General features: G+C 37.1%; 4 protein-coding genes across 6 annotated transcripts; 2 read left to right on the top strand and 2 right to left on the bottom strand.

The window, feature by feature from the left end:
- On the bottom strand, positions 101 to 857 carry LOC18771842. The gene is made up of 2 exons (XM_007201932.2): positions 583 to 857; positions 101 to 427 (listed from the first exon to the last, which is right to left on the bottom strand). The coding sequence occupies exons 1-2, from the start codon at positions 832 to 834 to the stop codon at positions 335 to 337; spliced, it is 345 nt and encodes a 114-aa protein (XP_007201994.2). The 5' UTR covers positions 835 to 857; the 3' UTR covers positions 101 to 334.
- On the top strand, positions 885 to 3,366 carry LOC18769081 (maf-like protein DDB_G0281937). Of its 3 annotated transcripts, none has more exons than XM_020568383.1 (10): positions 941 to 1,048; positions 1,138 to 1,209; positions 1,300 to 1,374; positions 1,624 to 1,707; positions 1,920 to 1,962; positions 2,060 to 2,113; positions 2,195 to 2,286; positions 2,479 to 2,520; positions 2,611 to 2,691; positions 2,993 to 3,366. In XM_020568383.1, the coding sequence occupies exons 1-10, from the start codon at positions 1,037 to 1,039 to the stop codon at positions 3,071 to 3,073; spliced, it is 636 nt and encodes a 211-aa protein (XP_020423972.1). In that variant the 5' UTR covers positions 941 to 1,036; the 3' UTR covers positions 3,074 to 3,366. The 3 variants fall into 3 exon arrangements, with proteins under 3 accessions (XP_007202620.2, XP_020423972.1, XP_020423973.1); XM_020568384.1 differs by having other exon boundaries at positions 2,615 to 2,691; XM_007202558.2 differs by lacking the exon at positions 1,920 to 1,962 and having other exon boundaries at positions 885 to 1,048; positions 2,044 to 2,113.
- LOC18769667 (nucleolar protein 6) lies at positions 3,453 to 11,418 on the bottom strand. Its single transcript, XM_020568382.1, has 26 exons — positions 11,157 to 11,418; positions 10,758 to 10,919; positions 10,401 to 10,566; positions 10,157 to 10,273; positions 9,942 to 10,075; positions 9,714 to 9,864; positions 9,473 to 9,540; positions 8,890 to 8,988; positions 8,675 to 8,790; positions 8,347 to 8,521; positions 8,146 to 8,256; positions 7,989 to 8,067; positions 7,729 to 7,872; positions 7,510 to 7,623; positions 6,754 to 6,875; positions 6,583 to 6,665; positions 6,377 to 6,501; positions 6,129 to 6,249; positions 5,912 to 6,049; positions 5,561 to 5,657; positions 5,333 to 5,458; positions 4,757 to 4,849; positions 4,543 to 4,648; positions 4,275 to 4,417; positions 4,085 to 4,171; positions 3,453 to 3,965 (listed from the first exon to the last, which is right to left on the bottom strand). The coding sequence occupies exons 1-26, from the start codon at positions 11,310 to 11,312 to the stop codon at positions 3,837 to 3,839; spliced, it is 3,162 nt and encodes a 1,053-aa protein (XP_020423971.1). The 5' UTR covers positions 11,313 to 11,418; the 3' UTR covers positions 3,453 to 3,836.
- On the top strand, positions 15,817 to 17,801 carry LOC18771015 (GATA transcription factor 19). Its single transcript, XM_007202890.2, has 2 exons — positions 15,817 to 16,866; positions 17,122 to 17,801. The coding sequence occupies exons 1-2, from the start codon at positions 16,342 to 16,344 to the stop codon at positions 17,440 to 17,442; spliced, it is 846 nt and encodes a 281-aa protein (XP_007202952.1). The 5' UTR covers positions 15,817 to 16,341; the 3' UTR covers positions 17,443 to 17,801.

Consider the following 20,956-nt stretch of genomic DNA (forward strand, 5'->3'; position numbering starts at 1 on the left):
TTCAAATCATTCCCAAAAAGGGCATGAAACACTAGAATCATTTGGATGTAAACTGCTAATTTTCCACGTTTGAGTGTTAGCATACCAACGAAAACCGGCAAACAACTAAACTATATTCCCATTCCAGTCATCACGAAGTTTGCCCCGTCGGTCACTCACACGCACATGAGCAATAGCAATTGATTGATAAGAACTCTAGCATTTGCTTTCTATACATTTCTAGTCATTCATGCCAATCACATAACCTATATAAATGCTAGATAAGAATCTCAAAAATGTCTTACACGACTATTTTCTCTGCAACCCAGAAAACAGAAAAGCTCACAAAATGTTCCTAATCTGTAGTTGTTTGCAAAGGCAGTCGTGTTTCTCCTTCCTTTGGGCCACCGCCACTCTTTTCTCTGTAAAGTTTTGCCCTTTCAAACATCTGTTTTAGACCAAACCAAAACCAAAATCATATTTATCTCCCAAATTTCCAACAATTCACAAATATAAATCTGCCACTAAGTAAATACATGTTCTGCAAACAAGAGAGAGAGAGAGAGAGAGAGAGAGAGAGAGAGAGAGAGGCTAGAAGCGTACCTTCCGCACTGTCTCTTTCATGCAAGTTCTGTGTTCATCCATTGAGGCATGAATAAATTCATGAATGTGATCCCTCAAATTCGACACAAAGCTGCCACTCCCAAAATTCTTCTTTCTACAAGAACCCATAGTCGCCTTTGATTTACTTTGTAATACTAAAACGTCGTCGTCGTTCCTGAGGAGCTGAGCAGGAAAACAAAATGGAGGTAAAAGAAACTGACGGGAAGGAGGTAAAGGCGCCGATGCGGCCATGTGATATTAACTCTTTCCAAAATGCAAAACGACGCCGTCATATGTAGGGTATATTCTGGAGAAAAATGCGATTTGAACTGGGCCGAGTTGAACCATTAGGCCCAAAACGGAAAGCGTACGTATACTTTCAGTCACAGCCAGCCAGTGCCTTGCAGTTCTCTCTGATAATTTGATAAAGCAGAAAGTGAATGCAGAGACAAAGATGTCATTTCAGGTTCGTCATTACAAATTAACCTTAAGCCATAAATTTTCGGTGTTTAAAAGAAGCGAATTTGCAGAAATTTCTAATCTTTTCTGCGACAGATAATATTGGGTTCGGCTTCAATGGCACGACGGAAAATACTAGCGGAGATGGGATATGAATTCACAATCCTGGTACATTGTGTTTATATAAAAGAAGCAATCTTTTTTTTGCCTTGCTTAATGGGTAGCCATTGAAATTTTTGATCTGGTTTATGGGTCTAGACTGCAGACATAGACGAAAAAAGTATACGGATGGATAAGCCTGAGGAATTGGTGATGGTTCTAGCTGAGGCCAAAGTACGTCTTCTTTGTCCACTTTTGCTTTTTCTTTGCTTTCTTTCAATTTGGTGGTGGTTTTGTAATTTCTTTAGTTTTACTTTGCAGGTCAAATAAGTGGGTTCAATTTTGTTTTACAAGAATTGCAATGTAGAACTGTAGATTCTAACTTATATGCTTTACTTTTCAGTTTGCATGACTTTTGAATTATATTTATGAGAATATAACTTTCATTCAAGTGTGTCTTGCCTCCCTTTTTATTTTTGTTAGGCAGATGCCATAATTTCAAGGCTTCAAAGTACAAGTCAGCCGGATGAAGATGCTCATGCAACACTGTTGATTACTGCGGACACAGTATGCGTTTATATGTAATATATTTACATTTTTCAACTTCTGGCAATTTGAAATGTATCTGATTTTGACATAGATTAGTTTCTCATTCGCTAAGAATCGAAACAGAACATGTCTCTGTTCTAAAATTCTGTAATTGAAATACCCTTTACTGTGGTCTGGTAATTCCATTTGCTCTTTAAGTGTGGCCCACTTATCCAGAAAACATGTTACAGGTGAAAAAGCATCAGAGGCTGTTTTTTCTTTTAGTGAATTTTAGTGAGTGTCTCTTGTGTTGTTGGCATGTACTGTGCAGTTAAAGGTTAATTCTCACTACTACTGCGTCTTATTGATTTTGAGGTGGTGGTGTATGAAGGGATAATAAGGGAAAAACCATCCAGCAAGGAAGAAGCATGGAATTTTATCAAAGGTTTGCTTAAATGGAAACTGTCCACCTTTTCCCTTTGTTAAAATTAGCTGGATGCAGTGGTCAAGTCTTTGTGGGTTGCAGGCTATTCTGGCGGCCAAGCAGCAGTTATAGGATCTGTATTTGTGACCAACCTTAAAACAGGAAAAAGAAAAGGAGGATGTTGCAGAGCGGAGGTACTTATTCTTTTACAGCTTAAGCTCATTCTTTAGCTGTCCTGTCCTAAAGAGCAACAATCACATGTCAGAAATAACCTTCTTTTCTCCCTTTTTTGGTTCAAGTTTGTGATTAACAAAGATTATGGATAGTTATATCCTTCATGGTTAGTTTGGTAATTATAATATCTATTTGATGATGTTGTGGTACAGGTTTATTTTCATGTCATACCAGAGGAGATTATTGATAGCCTGGTAAATATTGGATATATAATCACTTTAGGTACTTCATTGTGAGCTATTTTTCTTTGTTGAATTTTGTGTACGAGTCTGATGTTGGCCCAGATAGAGGAGGGAATTACACTCGATGTCGCGGGGGGTTTGATGCTGGAACATCCGCTGATATCTCCTTTTGTAGAAGCAGTGGTTAGCTCTCTCTTCTCTCTATCTCATGTCTATGCTGCAGAGATACAACTAAGAGAGCCTTTCACATGGTCCTTTCATTTTTTTAGCCACATTCCTTGTGCTTCACTAATAATGTGTTCTTAAATTTTCTTGCATCTTCCAAATGATTCAGCAACCAAAAAACTTGAATTTTAGCCTCAGTATATCTTTGCATCTTGCATGCATATATATTAATAATCATAATAGTTTGCCCCTCAATTATTGATCTTGATCTGCCTTCTCAAACATTTCTTTGTAATGTGCTTTGTTCGGTTTGTGGCAGGTAGGGACGACTGACACAGTGATGGGGCTACCTAAAGAATTCACAGAAAAACTCATTCATGAAGCACTCCAACTGCCGTAGTTACTAGCGACCAGGCTCTTGTTGCTAACATGGCAGCTGCAGATGAATCTACAATTTCCCGTCAGTTTCAGAATTGTGGGATTGAACCCCATCATTAATGACTTCAACTAAGGTTGCGTAATTGTTTTTACCACATCAATATTAAACATTTTGATATTGATTATGGCGATGATAGCACATATATTAAATATCATAGTTCTCTTAATTTTGAAGATACGATATTAAATTATGTTCCTTTGTATTCTCATGTAATACCTTAATCATGTGATATGAAATTCCTACCATATCCAGGTAAAAGAAAGCCTTACTGAGATAATTGTTCTCTTTTCGACAATATAGAGCATATCATACCATAAGCTATTTTCAAGTAACATGATGAAACAGTTCGAAAGAATTTCTCATCAACAAAAATGCTGCTCTCAAGCCGCTCACTGTAACATAATACAATTTCAGATAGTAAAATTCTCATGGCCGGAAATACGACTATACAAATAGTGTCCTTTTTCTTTTTTGCTTCTTTCTGTTATGGGCATTTGCAATTACCAGTAAACCTAATGATACACTTGTTACAAAAAAGACCCTCTAAACTCGCTCAATCTGCGGCCGCACATCAAGCTTATGATTGCGACAAGGATCTAAATGGGTGCCCTCGGCGTTAAATTAATGGAGCTGAGGGTTGCTTATCGTGTCAAAAAGCAGCTGCAGCTGAGAAGTAAAATTCTTGTCACCCATTAAGTTTTGAGCAATTGACGATATAATAGATTTAACCAATGAGCCTTGGGGCTTTGAGAAGATAAATGCCCCTCACAAACCCTTTTCCAACTTTACCGACATCTTTTAATATATCAGTTGGATCTTTTACTTCCTCTGCTTCTTCTTCCCGCCCCCGTTTCTGCAGATATTAGGATCAGAGAATACAGCTGATTAAGATGTGTAGAAGAATAATTTTTTAAAATTTTCATTGAGAATTTGGGATACACATTTATTCTGTTGGAACACATCCAATTATACCTTTGAACTATATCTCCCCCACGTTATGCCAACAGCATCACCACCCAGAGAATCATACCATAGCTTGAAGGTGTTGGAGTACTCTTTCTACATTCAAGAAAAGAAGATGTAAGCAAAGAAAGCATTGGCCCAGAATGAAATAGAACGCAATGGCTACATGGTCAAAATTAAGGCATTGCATAATACTTGCCTCTACATCCCCAACAAAGCACCTCATTGGATCAAAGTTTACCAATAGCTTATTCCTTAGGTCCTCTGAGTTTCCATTCAGGTCACCAGGCAAAAGAAAGGGGTGAAAAACCTTGCTCGCATTCCCACGTGCCACATGCACCCCTGAACAAGATATGCTCATAATGAAAATTTAGCACATACCAATATTTGAGTGTTGCATTGCCATAAAAGGAGAGAGAATAGCAATAAAACCGTGGCCATGCAAACATTCAGGTAAGATAAAGAACCTTGATTTAATTCGGACGAGAAGAGAAGACGTTGGGGGTAAGGTAATTTATCTCCATGGAGAAGAATCACAGCATCATAATTGTTCAAAGGAGTTTTAAAAAGGCACTGCAAACCAAGAATTAAACTTTAAAAGTTCGCAACTTCGCATATATCAAAACATGCATTAAGGAAAAACCATTAGCGGATAACAATTAGTAAATTTGTCAGGCTCACCTCCCATCTATAAGAATCATTATGATCCTCCGATATCAGTTTGGTCAACAAGTTTGCACTGCTACCAGCATAGGCCATCAACCTTTTTAACTCCTTGCATATTCAACAAGATAAACTTCTAGATAAGCATAGTAAAGAACGTATCTATAATTCCTAGCAAAAATGTTACTGCACCCAGTACAGACATACAGATAGCCAGCCATCACAAATTTTAGATACACATCCATTTTGTTGAGGATTATTCATCTCAATGTTCTGTCAGCCAAAGGTTTCAATTAGTCTTATCTTTTGATTACAATCATTAGAAGAATTAACAAAAGTCCCCCATGTCTATAATTAACATTTGCATGGAAACTAAGTTTTGAACTGATATTCTAACATGAGCCAAGAAAAGAATTAGACAATGAATTTTAATGGAAAAGGAAATGCATTGAAATGCCAGTAAAATTTATTAAATAGGCAGGATCAGCTCAGGAAAAGTATCATAGACCAGAAAACTAGAGAGAGCACCAAGAACTTACTAAAAAAATAACTTTATTACAGGAAAATAAAAACCAATCAAAAGGATCTACTAACCATTGAGTTTGGTGAGAATCTGGTCCAAGCTTCGGATGCCTTGTCGTAAGCTGTAGCTAAGAACATTGCTGGATTTACGCTTTGCACATTTTCTTCATAAGTTTTTCTACTTGACATAAAGTTGTCCTGAAGTTGAGAACTGCTATTAGTAGCAACCAAGAAAATATAAACTCAAGAAAACAAAGAGATCAACAAGGTTCTTAATTAAAGCTCAACTCAAGAACTTACGCTTATCTCTTTCTCATCATTTGGAGTCAAATCATTATTTATGTCAACAACTAATGCAGAAAAGGTCCAGTCATAATCCGCTAATAATCGCAGGAACCTGTTGATGAAATTACCATGCATATGAGAGAACAGTTTTAGCTGAATAAGACAGCACCATTGTAAAGTTTTGCAATAATTATTGTGCGTGCTACACCGCATTATTTCTAATTGCCAGTCAAGTTGGAATTATTTGACTTAGATGCTCCTAAGCAAAAAAAAGAAAGCAAGCAATTTAGTAATTCTATCTTTTTAGGCAAAAGTGTCATTGAGAACTATATAAATGCCCTGCAAATAGGATATATAAATGTCAACCTTAAAAATCCAGTGATCCGTGAGGAAGGAGCATTAAATGGTAAAGGCTTCAAAAAAATGTATGCAACCAATAGCTCAATTGCCTCCTCCACCAAGCAAGCAGAAAACAGATGCGATGCAACCCACCGTTTTGCAAGCCTTCACATGAAACGAAAAAAGTTATATGCAGTAAAAGATCACAAATAAGAGATAAAAAAATGTAAATGCTAAAACTCACCTAACAACTGGCCCATATGCTGCGTAACAACCCTGTAATCCATTAATCATGCTGGAATGTTGACTGCGAAAATAAAGTTCCCTGTCCATATTAGAAACCTGCTTCACTTGATCATTTCCAGCTGCAGTCAGAAAGAAGTTGAAGGGGTCAGCATTAATAGAATCTGACATCCTTTCTTATTAAAAGGGGAAAAAGAATCTAACATCCCGACAGTGAAAATGTAATCATACGTGAGTCTTAGTTCTTACTTTCCCGTCTCAACAAAGTCAGGCCTCTCTCATGCCAAATTTTAAGGCGAAAGGCATATCCAGAGACAAAAACATCCACATCATCCTCAGTAGCTGTACATGTCATCCCCCAATTATTCTGGAGACTGCCATAGTAGTATCATCAGATATTTCTTTCAAAAGACAGTATAGCTAGTATTGAAATTTTGTAATCCCAGTCTGCCCACCTCTCTCCAATCTTGAGAAGGAATGCAGATTTAGTTTTCTCAATCGCAACATCATCCATTGGCCAGTTTCCAGAACCTTCCAACTAATTAGATCAAGTAATGAGGCTTTGTTAACTGACTGGTAATATTAATTTAAAAAATCATGAATAGTCGAAGGATATAGTGGCGTGCCTGGATCATAACTTCCAGCGGACGAATGCAGGAAGGAGGGAGACTACGTAGTCTTAGAAAAGTACCCTTTTCATTAGCAAGGGGATGAGGTTCAGGTGGGAAGACAGATGAAAACCTGAAAGCTGTATATAAATATATAGATGTCATGATAAGCGTGCATTGCTTGACCTTGAGCAAAAGAGGTTGAAGGAAGAGACATATAAAAAGCATACCTTTATATACAAATTATCTTATCAATTTTTTTTTTCTGGATATAATTATACTATCATTTCAAAATCATATAACTAATGAATTTTTACAAGCTATATGACTGTTATTATATTTTCGAGCAATGAATAAAATTTGCCAATCTCTTTTATCAACAAAAGGTATACACACATGCTGAGGAAAAACCCAAGTGGGCCAAAGTGACTGTACAGATCTTCAATACTGAAAAAAGGTTTCAAATTACCCCAAATTTTAGAGCATCATGTGTGTGTGCGTGCACATGTGTACATGTGTAGAAAACTTTAATCTAAAACTTTTGATGAGTTATACAGAAGAAAAAGGAAATATAATGAGGATATTTCCACCAACCTTTGAAATTACAATTCTTGAACGAAAGGGTCAATGCTAACGAACACAATGTATAACAACAATCAAATAATTCCATATCCCGAACACAGAGAGAATACAAGCCATAATCAAATATTTGGAATAGACAATTCAAGCTCGGCGTTTAAATTTTTTTTTTTTTTTCCAGCTAGGAAATTATACCTGAATCTAGGGGCTGCACAGTAGAAACCTTCAAAGGAATGTCTTCAATAAGACGCAGTTGTTTTGATAGAATTTCAAATGCCCCAAGCAAACTCCCAGAAGATGATATAGGATCTGCGGGAGTTAAGATGTTTTCATAAAGCAATAAATGAAACAAAGAACAAGAGAACTATATAGAAATTGCACAAAAATTAACGATAACAAATGGCTCTAGTTTACCTTCAGTGCCATATAGCAACGAGAAATCAAGTTGATCCACTATGTGCATTATATTCTCTTTTGATACAGAAAGATGTCGCAGAAGCACATACTCAGAAATCCTCTTTAAAATGATATGTCTTTTCCATTGATCACTTTCCCAAACTAAGGCATTGTGCAAACAGTGTCATCATTTTAAATCATGTAAATCATAATGATACAACTAAGGTCAAATAAGTTTTTTTTTTAAAAAAAAAAATTGCCCAAAATAAATGCCTAACCTGTGCTTTCTGCAATTTTACCATCTTTAAATCTCCTGAGCTCCGCCTTCTCCCCCCAGAACTTGCGGAATTTGAGAGCCTAGAGAGAATGAGTAAAATCAATACATGCACCAAAAGAAATAATTGACTTATAATTCCAAACATACACTCAAAATACCTCCTCTTTATTATCAGCATCTGGACCAATATTAACAATCCTAAAAGCTTTATCTAAAGAGCTCACTGAAATTCCAATAAGCAATGGCTCTGCATTGAGTGTTGACAATCCCTGGAGACACATACCAATATAAACAAATTGATCTGGTACAAAAACACATCTTTGACGTGAGGTGCTAAAGTTAAATACTTGATACCGTACATCTTTTATGCTGCATTCAGATAACATGTTTCTCCAAGTGACACGTACAGTCTTCACTCTGTCACTCAACCCTTGAATTAAAACATTATGCACCTTCTGCTCATACAATCTCCAGCATTCATCATCCAAGAAAAATCCTGACGCATAAACTTTACTGTTCCCCTTTAAGTTCAACCTAAAAGAGCAACCATGCACACAAAAAGAAAAAATCAAACCACAAGCAGGCAAGGACAGTAGGGATAATGCAGTCTCAAATCAAAAGTTAACACAAGGTCATTGTACACAATAAAGACAACTTCAATAAGAAATAGATTTGAAAAAATTATACCTTATGATGTGATCATATTTTGCAGGATAGTCAACCCTAGTCACAAAAATTTCTTCAAATCCACAATCTCTACCTTTCTTTATGCATTCAAGTGTCAAAGCAGACTCATCTTGGAGCTGAAATGCAGAGAAATACATTAGTTTGTAAAGAGGTCAATCGAGTGTGTACTATATATCATTACTATGGAGCAAAATTTAACTGTTAATCAGTAGTACCTCGAGGAATCCAACCCCTGTCATCCGGAAGGCCAAATTAAAGTTTGTAGATGGACTACATATAACAACTGGAAATGATTCTTTAAGAGGCAACCTTTTCTGCAATCCCAAAGATCATAGTTAACTAACATCGGTATAATACAATATAGGGGAGAGCATTTTGTACAAGTTTCAAAATAGACACAGAAGTAATTAGCAAGAAATGAAGGATACTCGTAAAGAGACTATTCCAAAGCTTCAGTCCAAAAAACAAAAGCAAGTTTTTCAAATTATTTCAACTGATAAGAGACATCAACAGACTTCTGAATGAGCACATAGTTCTTTTAAGTCGCAAGGCTGACAATATAATAAAGGATAGTGTGCTAAGAGTGAAGTTCATATGTATGTCTTTTGATCTTACTTCCCAACTTCTCTGTTTCTTAGTTATAGTTTCTCTCTAGGAATCATTTGGGGAAAACAGATACAGACATAAAACAAGAAACCAAAAATGACGAGTACATCACATGTCTATTTTGTGGAACAAAAACAACAAAAAACTTGTGAAGATCATAATTGAAGATATTAAGATCCAGTAACAGCAGACCTCCTTTGGAATAGCATTTTGGCCTTTCGGCATAAAGTAGAGCCCATGTTTCCAAAGCTCTGAAGTGGCTGCACAGGAAATAACAATATTAAGTATAATAGTCATCACAGTTCTCTATTAAAGCCTTGAAAAACCAACTTTGAGTTAGAAAATAGCCAAGACAATCTAGTTTCTGTAGTGCACAACAGTTCCTTGTTTTGCGAAAACAAAATACAAAAAAAGTCCTGTAAAATAAGCATACCAATGAAGTTCAGTGTTACACGGAGTATATGCATTGCCTTCATTGATTTCTTAATACGATCTCTATCCGCAAGATATGACAATATGACAGAGATTAAAAATCCATTCAAGCAATCATAAGCATATATTGGTGTCCTCTGACGAGCCCAGACCTACATCAATAAGAATACCCTTGTCAGAGATATTGCATTAAGATTTTTAAAGTGACAAGCGAGCGCTTGGTTTATACCTTCAGCAACATTAAGGCCTCTTGTAATTCCTTCCAACCCAGAAAAGTTTTCTTGAGAAATTCTTCCATATCTTCAATAAACATGTCTTCCAAAATACTACTATTGTACTTAGGAGTCGCCTGAGGAATGCCGCCTTCAAAAAAGAGTTAAATATATTATAAGCATTTAACTTGAAAACATCATCAAATGGCACAAACACGATAACATACTTTACCTTGATTTAGAGCACGAACATTATTGCGATTCAAGTGCAATTTCGGAATGCTAAAAAGAGATGGTGCTGTAGGAATTATCCTTATACAAAACTCAGGGACTTCAACAAGCTTCATGCCTGTGATACCGATTTATTTGTAATTCAAAAGTTGCATTTATCAGGCACCAAAGAAACAAAAATATTCAGCATTTTAAGTTGATGAAAAGAGAAAATAATAATCAAAAGGTGCCACAGGAAAACAAACCTGGATAGACAATCAATACAGGTTTCCGGACTTCATTCTGTAAGGTGGACCATTCAACCTTCTGAATTAATGAAGAAGACATCAAAAACTTTTTAATTACACAAAGGTACAGGCACCTTTTCGCATGGTACCGGTAATTCAAATAGTCTTTCTCATGGAAACACTCCTGCAAAAGAGAAAATTATTTAGATTCATGAACTTCCCAAATGAGTAAATACAACCTCTCGTAAATCCTGATCGCCTAATCTTCTTACCAAAAACTACTCTAACGATAATAAATAATTAAGAATTAACACACTTATTTTGATTATCAAAACAAAAAACATGTTACAATCATGAAGTTTGGCGTTCAAATACCTTTGGCAACCTGACCAAAAGGTCCACATTAACCTCAGGTTTTACACTGCACTGTAGGGCATAACTCCCACCAACTGCAATTGATTTCGGCTTCTTAAACTCGAACTCAACCTTGTCTGCACCAATGTCTCTGACGAATCCGGGAGCTTCATCAGCTGTAACCTGCCCGAATTTTGAACCAAGGATGGCCAGTGAGTTCAATGTAAATGGTGAAATACAAATTCATTAGATGAATAAGAGTAGAAGTCCAATTCTTGAAAAAAAATGCATCCCTATAAGATAGCTTTTCAAATTCAAAGAATAAACACCACATAATCCAGCTCAAAATGCTACAATTTCTCGGCACCCATCAGAAGTTAGGAATTCGGTTTCAGGAGGGAGTGTGGAAAGGAAACTAACCTTGAGGTTTTCTGGGATTTTATCGATGGCTCCTTTGATGGCTGAAACGGCGTCGTCTACTTCCTTAGTGAATGCAGGTGAATAGTCTAGCTGGACCTCTTTCAAGAGCTCCGTCACCTTCAGGTCCACTGAGTTCGTGTCTGCAACTGATTCCATTGTTCTTCTTTTGGCTTTGGTTTTGCTTTCGGAGCTAAAACCGAACGTGTAGTTGGAAACTGGTAAAGCTTCTGGAATTTAGGGTTTAGGGTTTAACGGAAGAGGTGGCGGGAGATGCTGGCCCTAACTTATTTATGGGCTGAGCACCATTCAAAAAGCCCATATAAGCACAGTCCAATTTTCAGTTGGGCTTCATTAAACTTGTAACAAACACAATTTGCTTGCAACCATATTTTATAGGCCCACTCATTTTGGTTGGGCCTTTAAAGCCCAGAAACCTTATTGGACGGTACTAGAATAGCCCACACATTGTTACTAGTCGACGTGTTTTAACATGGATGGACAACGAACATATATTTTAAATTATGATACTATAAAATATGTGCTTGTATCATATGGGTGAAGCACTACATAGTTATAAAGAAAAAAGTATACACACATAGTGTTAACAATTACCTAAAGGTTCGAATTTATGACATTTTTCAATATTGGTAACTTCAACGACATGTTACGTGTCCGTAAATATTTCTTTAAACTTGGACGAATTGAAAAAGGGGGGTTGGAATAAAATTTTATGCATTTGATTCCCTTTGAAGTTGTAAAGAAGATTCAGCAGTCAAGATCTGGATCGCAATGAGGGATCATAGATCTTCCTTAGCAGAAAAACAAAAAGCGCGACAGTTCCCAGATCAGGAAGTTTATACATATTCCTTAAAAGATAAATGTGTTGGTTGGTCTTGTTGTTCTCTGCAAAAGGTTCAAAAGAGATTCAAAGTGTGGAGGAGAAAGATGTTGTAGAAGAGGGAGAAGAAAGGAAAAGCCTGGCGTTGGGGTATATATCATGAAGACTAGATCTGAGCCAACAACGTACGCTATCCCCTTAGTTTTGGCACTTTTCCACATTCTGCATGTCGGTCGGTTCATCAATTTAGGTACTTCATGTTGCCTTATGTAGCAAATCAACATTCGATTGGCTCAAAAGTTGGTTAAGAATTCCACTCTCCACATTAAATCAAAAGAATTGGTGTGTTTTGTTGTTGGTCAGTCTCAATTTGTATCACATATTCAAATAAAAATAACGCGTAAGATAAACATATTATGTTGTAATACTGTCAATTTAAAAACGTTTATGATATGAAATTATTGTTAAAATGGAACATATAATACATTTAGAAGAAATTAAAAATAAAAATAATGAAAAAAGAGAGGAAAGAAATCCTAGTATATTTGAGCTTTATTTAGACCTCCTTGGAGGAGACAATTAGAGGTTTACAGTGTTCCCCGTAGATATGAGTAGATGTCATGATACTGACAAGGATTTAGCTTTCATTTCATAGGACGGCTTGTTAGGGGGGTTTTCTTCCCTCTCTCACTCTCTCACCTCACCCCCCCTCCTTTTCTAAATGCTGGTCCACTTATTACTTCCCTTCCCAATTTTTGCTTTTTTCTTCTTTTTGTTTTTATTTTTATTTTCTCTCAACACCCGCTGGAATATTATTACTTTATTGAATTTATTCTTACCTGGCAGCCAACAAAGATCCTCTGGTCAACTACAAATTGACCAGCCTCCTAGACCAATCCCAAACCCAACCCAATCCAACCCACCTTAGCTAAAAAGTTAAAAACCAAATTAAATAAATCAAAAACCCTAGAGAGAGAGAGAGAAGGGAAGAGGGACAGACATTCCAGTTGTATCTTGGTGCTTTTGAGGATGTGTATTTTTATGGGTTCCAAAGCTCATAATTGATAATTTTTATTATTATTTGCAACTTATAATAAAAACCACACCCATTTGCATGCATGCATGCAAAGTAAATCCCTCTGGGGCTTCCACGTGGCACTCCCATTAGTGATAGTGATGATTATTTATTAATTATTTTTAGGCAGATACGATATTTTTCTGGTCGTCGTCGTCATTGGGTTACCTTGGAAAAGTGGGAAGAAAAGAAAAAAAAAAACTTACCAAGGCCCAATTAAGAGCGGGCCCCACCAAATCCAACGAGCCACAAAACATCATGATTAATATAGGAGAGAGCATATGCGACGATGACTACTACTACTACTACTTGCGTTGCGTGCATGAGAGGCGGTGAACAAACACTAATTAGATTCTTTCGGGGTTGGATGATTAAGCAAATCCCAGAGTAACATTAAATACATTATAAGTAGATCCGCATTAATTACTCGAATTTACTTGGGCAAACCCAACCACCACATTTGATAGAGCGTGTAATTTACACAAGAGAAGACTAAATATTCATTGTATTTAGGTCTAAACAGTCATAACGTCATGTGATGTTATTAATTAAATCTATCAACATGGGAATTCAAATTTGAACCTAAAGAGACGGATTCGTTGGTCTGACCAACTAATCTAACTCATATATACATACATGTTTAATAATATTGTATCAACATGTCGCTTAATTTATAATTTATGTAGAATTGTAACAACGCCACCTCGACATGCCACGTAATGATGACTGACACACACATTAGTTTATGATTAAACAGAAGACTACTATTGCAGGTCACACGTTGAAAGAGGTCGCGTGGGGATGAGAGAAATGCATGTGTTATGTGTAATAGCAAAAAATGCAACACTTAGTGAGTGTTGTCTTGGGCTAATCGTAGTTTGCTTGGTTGCTTGTTTGATTGTTTGCTTTGTTCTCTCTCATTAATTAACAGAGCGAATGGGTAGATAGAGAGAGCGAGAGCATCTTTTGGAAAGCGGTAGTCGTCCCGTTTGTCCAACTGTGGCCTCACCAATCTCTAGACGATCTGATTCTCTCTGCGTCTTTGGTTGTGTTTTGAATCTTTGATCAAAACATGGGGTCGGGCTTCCAGAGAGGTTTGTTTGTTGGGGCTTGCTTGCCTGCCCGCCCATCATAATATTGTGGGGGCCACACCCTTTTTTTTCTTCCCAAATTTTTTTATATTTTTATATTTTGAAAAAATTTTGATTTGTTGATTTTACTAGCAAGTACCCTTTTGATCTTTTTTGAGTTTCCATCTTTGACGGTTTGACCCAACAGAAAATAAAAAAGAAAAACACCCAAAACTTCCAAAGTGTTGTGTTGCTTTGATGATTGCGTTGTGTCATATTTGTGCAACTTTATCACTCTCTCCCTGTCTCTCTCTTTCGCTTTTCTGTCTGATCAAAATCTCCAAATCTTCTACTATTACTACTACTAGTCTTCCTACTCTCATACAATATCTCAAAAGTGAGCTACCTTGTTGAGTTGTGATGGGTATTTTGAGGATTTTCTCAAACCTAATTGAGAGCCTTGAGGGTTTTATGATGACCATTTTGGCTTCTTTTTTCCTTTGTTTACTACTTCACGTGATTCCACTGGGTACGGCCACTGCAAATTATACTACTAGTAGTAGAAGTACTTTGCTAGGGCTCAAAAACTGGCTCCTCTTGTGCTAAAATGGACTATTAGGGCATGGGTCGATTTTGATGGATGGATTTGACACCCTATAATAACCAAACAGAGTTTTAGAATTAGAGAATGCACAGGTGTAGTGATGAATTTGTAGATATATAGCATTGGTGAAAGATTAAGATTCACTAGTGAAATGATTGGCACATATGTACTTTTCTTTTTTTACTCGAAGAATATTATAGTAAGTCATCTAACTACGTTCGACTAGATATAACAATAAATTTTAACTCGCGCGTAAATGAGCGACTGATACCATAACCCTTACTTTTCTTCTTTAAAACTAATTAAGTGACTCACCTAATTTTAATTTTGTGGGTACATACATATATACCTTGTCCAGAGCTCCGAAAAAGAGCGTGACAGGGTGACAAAGACTAACAAGGGCTTTGAATATCTGAATATACTTGTGGCAGAGATAGAGAGAGGGATAGAGAGGAGAGAGAAGAGAGGAGAGAGGAGAGGGAGAGATAGAGGGGTAAAATGGTAATTATAAAAAACGTGAATGTGGTGTGTGGGAGTGCGAATGGGACTGGGGAGAGAGAGAGAGAGAGAGAGACTATTCCATTTTCCTTGGGAGGGTGGCAGTGACAGAAGAGAGGAGCAGAGATACGGATACGGACAGAGGTTTTTGATGGTATTGGGTTTGAGACCAGACCACCAGACTCATTAGGGGCCTCGTGATCGGAGAAGGCAGATCTATAGAAGACTGTTCCCGCTAGTCACGTGGGCTCTTTTGACTACCCCAATCTCTCTCACCATTACCAAAACCAAACCCCTTCCTTTCCCCCCACTATTCTCCTCCCTCATTATCATTTTCTTTCATTTCATTTTTTGTTCCATTACGCTTTACATTATTTAAAATTTCAATTTCTAACAATCTGAACAGTTTGAAATTTATTTTTAAATCACAATTTGACATATATACAATAATATGACGCAATTTAATACGAACATATGAAAATATGATTTTAGTGTTTGTAGTTTGTGAAATAATGTACACTCGTTGATGCCCTACAAGTACTACTACTAGTAGCAGAGAGAGAGAGAGAGAGATAAATAGATGGATATATAAACACTCTGAGACTGAGGCTGAGGAGGGTAACTGACTAAATGACTCAGTCTTCTTCTTGGTCCATTATCTGTTTTTTTCTCTCTCTGTAACATGCAAATTGGGTCCCTCTCTGTCTCCATCTTTATCACCCTTTCCCTTGCTATATATATAATACACCTCTCTATTTGCATTTCACGACAACGTGGACTGCAGCTGCTGACTGGTATTTCGCCCTTTTATTAGCTTATAAAGCTACCAGACAACAACCCCTTCTCACTCCTCTCCCTCCTCTCTCTCTCTCTCCCCCAAGTTTTTTTTCTTCTTCAAACCCATTTATTATTACACTTCGCTCTCACTTCACTATTTGCCTCTTCCTACTTCTTCTTCTTCATCTTCAAAAACCCACCACCACACTTTGCTTTCATTCAAACCAAACCAAACCAAACCAAACCCATTTTGAGAAAACAACAACAAAAACAAACCCAGAAAAACCCACCAAAAAAAGAAAATAAAAAAAGAAGAAGAAATTATGCAGAGGTGTAGTAGCAGCTCACATGGGAACATGGCCGGTCCATGTACATGTGGTGTCCTCCACCACACCCAATCCAATTCCTCCTTCTCCATGCTCTTCTCCATGCCCAACCATCACAAGCCGTACGATCATCATCATCATCACCATCACGAAACGCAGCATGATCATCATAATCACATGTACCCGTTCGCATCCTCTTCCTCCTCTGTCGACTGTACTCTCTCCCTAGGCACTCCCTCCACCCGCCTCACCGAAAACGACGTCGTCCTCGACGACAAGCGCACCCGCAACGAGCGGCGCAGCGTTTCCAACTTCTGCTGGGACTTGTTGCAGCCCAAGCACCACGCCACGTCAGCCACGTCTTCCCACCATCACAAGAACGGCAGCCACCGCAGCGGCGGCAATGGTAACGGCGTATCTAACGCCGTCCATTCTAATAACGACCCCCTCCTCGCCCGCCGCTGCGCCAACTGCGACACCACCTCCACCCCTCTCTGGAGAAACGGTCCAAGAGGCCCCAAGGTACACCACCTAATTCCAATCATGCCATTAACCCATTTTAATTAATTTTGTATTTTAACTTTGTAATGATGTGATTAATTACGAAGTTTATCCCTAAAAAATGATGGGATTCTAAGCTTCTTTTTCGTAATGATTGTTACTTGTACTCCCAAGTCAAACCACCAATGATTTTTTTGTACTACATTTTTTTTTCCCTACAAATTATAATTTTGTAACATTTTAATCAAACTAATTTAATTCCTTTGATTTTTGCAGTCACTGTGCAATGCCTGTGGAATTCGGTTCAAGAAAGAAGAGAGGCGTGCCACGGCGGCAGCAGCAAACGGCGGCAGTTCGAGTGTCGTAGGAATGGATCACAACAGTCACATGTTGAGCCAGCACCACCACAACAATTCATGGATGCCGCATTCACAAACCCAGAAAATGCCGTGCTTCTCTCCTGCCATGGGCAACGAGTTTCGGTTCATGGAGGACGACACTGCGCACCACGAAAACGACGCCACCGGCATTCCCTTCCTCTCTTGGCGTCTCAACGTCACGGACAGACCAAGCCTCGTCCATGACTTCACAAGATGAGCTCGCGAAGATGTTGATCAAGAAATATTATTAATTAATTAATTCCATGTTGTTAATTAGTTTGCTTCTTCTTTTTTATTTTTTTTCTTCTCAAGTCGTTTATTTCTTTTAACTTTTTTTTCTTTCTTTATTTCTCCTCATGAGTTACATATAAACCTACTGCCTTTCTGTTCTGTTGGTTCGCTTCATGTTGCAAATGACGACCATGAATGATGATCTACATGATAAATGCATGCCCACCGCTTGATTAACTTGATGATCATGAGCTCAGTTATCTATTTTTATGGGGATTCGAACTTGAGTGCTAGACAACGAACTCACTGCTCTAGCCAACTGACCTAACGAATATCTCAACTCGGTTATCGTTTTAGGGTATTTTATATAATTATTACACCCTGGTAAGAGGAGTTACTAGTTGTTAGTCGGCTATCACATGAGCATTGAACTGCAAGTTAAAAGCTCACCTGAATCGGGAGCCATTTTACTGAATTTCACAAATATCCGTTCACTTTTTTTTAAACCTGGGGAATGCATCTGATTGTCCAATGGCGATTGTTAGACTCACTGTCTCTCGACTTGGACCGGACACTTCTGAGGTTTCTGTCATTTTGTCTTTTTCTGATCATATGCTGACCCTCCGTACGTCCAATTCAATCTGACCGTTCAATTTCTGTTCAGTTCAGTCTCGTTAATTTTCTTGAGTGTGTGGTTTTTTCCGTGGTCAGCAAATGGGTTCATGTGTTGTGGAGGGTGATCAATTTAATGTAAGATGGAAGTATTTTGGTGATGATGCATGCCAAATTGCCATGCGATTTTTACAAGTCTCACGGGTTCACGATCACGACAGTCAGCCTTCTGTCGGTCAAACTACTATGTAAGTAAATTGCCATATTGTCAGGTTTAAATTTTGTAGCATTAACAAACAGAGGGGGGAAGGGGTGGTGTGAATAAAATTTTATATAAAAAAAATTTGGAAAAAGAAGCATTTTTACCTTTGTTTGTATCTCGTAAATTTTGTACCTTAGTCACATGCTTGATATTCCCCTTGTGTTAAAGTTTTGGAGGGGGTTCAGTTTTCTAAATTACTGCACCAAATATTTCTCACATGCCATCCTAGCTAGAGGTCAAGCAATATTAATGCAAGCCATTGCCAACCGACTTAATCACTCTGTTTATCCTTCTCCGTCTTTTACTTTATATATACTAGCCTCTCTGCACGCGCTTCTGAGCCTGCGAGAGGCTTTTTTTAAAAAAAATTTAAATTATTTTAGAATTAAAAAAGATAATGGGTAGTTGTGTTCCATAAAAATAGGATCATTTATTTGATTTTTCTTTTAATTTTAATTTTTTTAAAATATGAAAAAGTGTGAATTTACCATATTATCATTATTTAATTAATATTTTTAATTTTTAATGTTTGCGTTAACCAAGGATATTTCTGGTATTTTGAATGTTTCACCATTCTCTACCTTTTGCTTTATATATATAGATAAATTATTTTGTTTAATGTCTGCAACACCCTTTTTTTCGGAGAACTTTTCATCTCTACCCCAAAAGGAAGATCATACATTAGTGCCTATGTGAAATAATTCCATATTATATTTTAATATAAAAATATTAATAAATACATACTTGGGCCTCTCGAGCTCGACCCTCTCCTTCAGATTTTCAAAACTCAGTTTTTGCAACTCTGTAGCGTCCAAGATTTAGACCAACTCAGTGTATATGGCCCGACCTAATATATTCTTAATTTGATCCATTCTGGGCCGACCTAATGTATTCTTGAGTTGATTCAGACCGGCTCTTTTTTTTCTTTTTCTTTTTTTTATTGAAAAATCATACTCTTTATCATATTTGTATACCACATTCTTATACCATCTTCTATAGCAGTTGAGGTGGACATTCACATCAATTAAAATTATTTAATATTTTTCTTTCTTTTATGATTTATTCCAGTATTTGTTTTTCTAGTTGCCTTAATTAAAATACACTTCATTGATTTAATTGATGTGGCATATAATGCGTACATGCCATATCATATGGTATAGAAACGTGGGATAAAAATGTGGTAAGTGTAGCATTACTCTTTTTTATTAGTGTGGCCTAAAATTGTGATGAATTTAGCATTATTATTAAGAAATAAGAAATTACCTAAAATATGTCAACCTCCTCCATGGGTGGTTGAGAAGCAGGGACCGGATATGGGGCTCCTGCTTTTAACTTAGATGACCTTAAAAATAAAAAAAATAAAAAAAAAGGCTTACTGCTGAAACCCTAAACTCTCTCTAAAGGTGAAACTGTGAGTGTGCACTGTAGCCGCCGCCGCCCTCTGGGGGTGGGTGGCTTCCCCATCTCCTATTTTTCTCTCATCATCTCCCTTTCTCCTTTCCTAGGTTTATTCACTTCTCCTCTTCTCTCCCCAGATTTGTCTAGATTTTGGGTCCTGTTTCTCATATCTATCTAGATCTTGTCTTTTGTTTGTTTGTTTGTTTATTTGTTTGTGTGTTTTTTGTTGTAGGTCCTTGTTGTTCTTGGATGTGTCTTGCCGTCACTGGGATGGTTGCTGTGTGGTGTTGTCGACCCAACTTTTCTCTTTGGTTTTCGTTGTGTTTTTGAAGTAAGTACTGCAATCCACTGTATACGCCATGATTTTGTTGCAACTTTTGGTCCACGCATATGGAATTTGCTCCAATTCAATGTTTAGAGTTGGAAAAGTGATTGTTGCTAGTTTGTGTGGAATCAGGTTTTACCTGTGCAAAATAAGAGGTTTAGCCACCTTGGTGCTATGAGTCTTTTTGGTTTGTTTGAAAGGAAGTGGTGCAGTGTCATTGTTTCTATGTTTATTTTACTCTAATAATTCTTAAAAACTCAATAGGAGTTTGTTGATGTATGTATTTTGTGTTTGACTTTTCAATGCGGATTTGCCGTTACTGTCGTTGTGCGGTGGATCTGTATTGTAGGTCTGAGTACAGATGCTTCTTGTTTGCCGAATTGGAGTTTTTAGGTTTTTCTAGCATGCGTAATTCTCTCCAGATCAAACTAATTTATTTTTGTGTTTGGTCACTGGAGATGTTGTACTCATATCTGGCATTGCGACTACTTTGTATTTGTTTATGTGTTATCAATGAAATTACTATCGCTTTTAATTTCTTCCCCCCCCCCCCCCGCACGGTTGCAAAAGTAACATTTTGCTTTTCCGAATAAATTTTAAATTAATTCAGTTTGAAACAACGACGGTTTTTTGTTATGCCGTCGTTTTTAACTAACACGACGCAATATTTGTTTTGCGACGTGGATGGCCATCCCAATTTGATGTATTTAATATAACCGACGTGGATTTGAATTTTTAAATTATGAATAGAATTTTTTTTCCCGTGACCTTTCAGTTTATTTTTCATTTACAGTGCGTTATAAATAGAGTTTTTTTTTCCGGAGGAAATTTAAATGAAGGAAATTAATGTTCTGGATTATGTAAAGTTTCTTTTTGGAGGACAGATTTAAATAAATAAGATAT

Source organism: Prunus persica, chromosome G7, assembly GCF_000346465.2.
Source record: "Prunus persica cultivar Lovell chromosome G7, Prunus_persica_NCBIv2, whole genome shotgun sequence".
In the NCBI taxonomy this organism is placed as follows: domain Eukaryota; kingdom Viridiplantae; phylum Streptophyta; class Magnoliopsida; order Rosales; family Rosaceae; genus Prunus; species Prunus persica.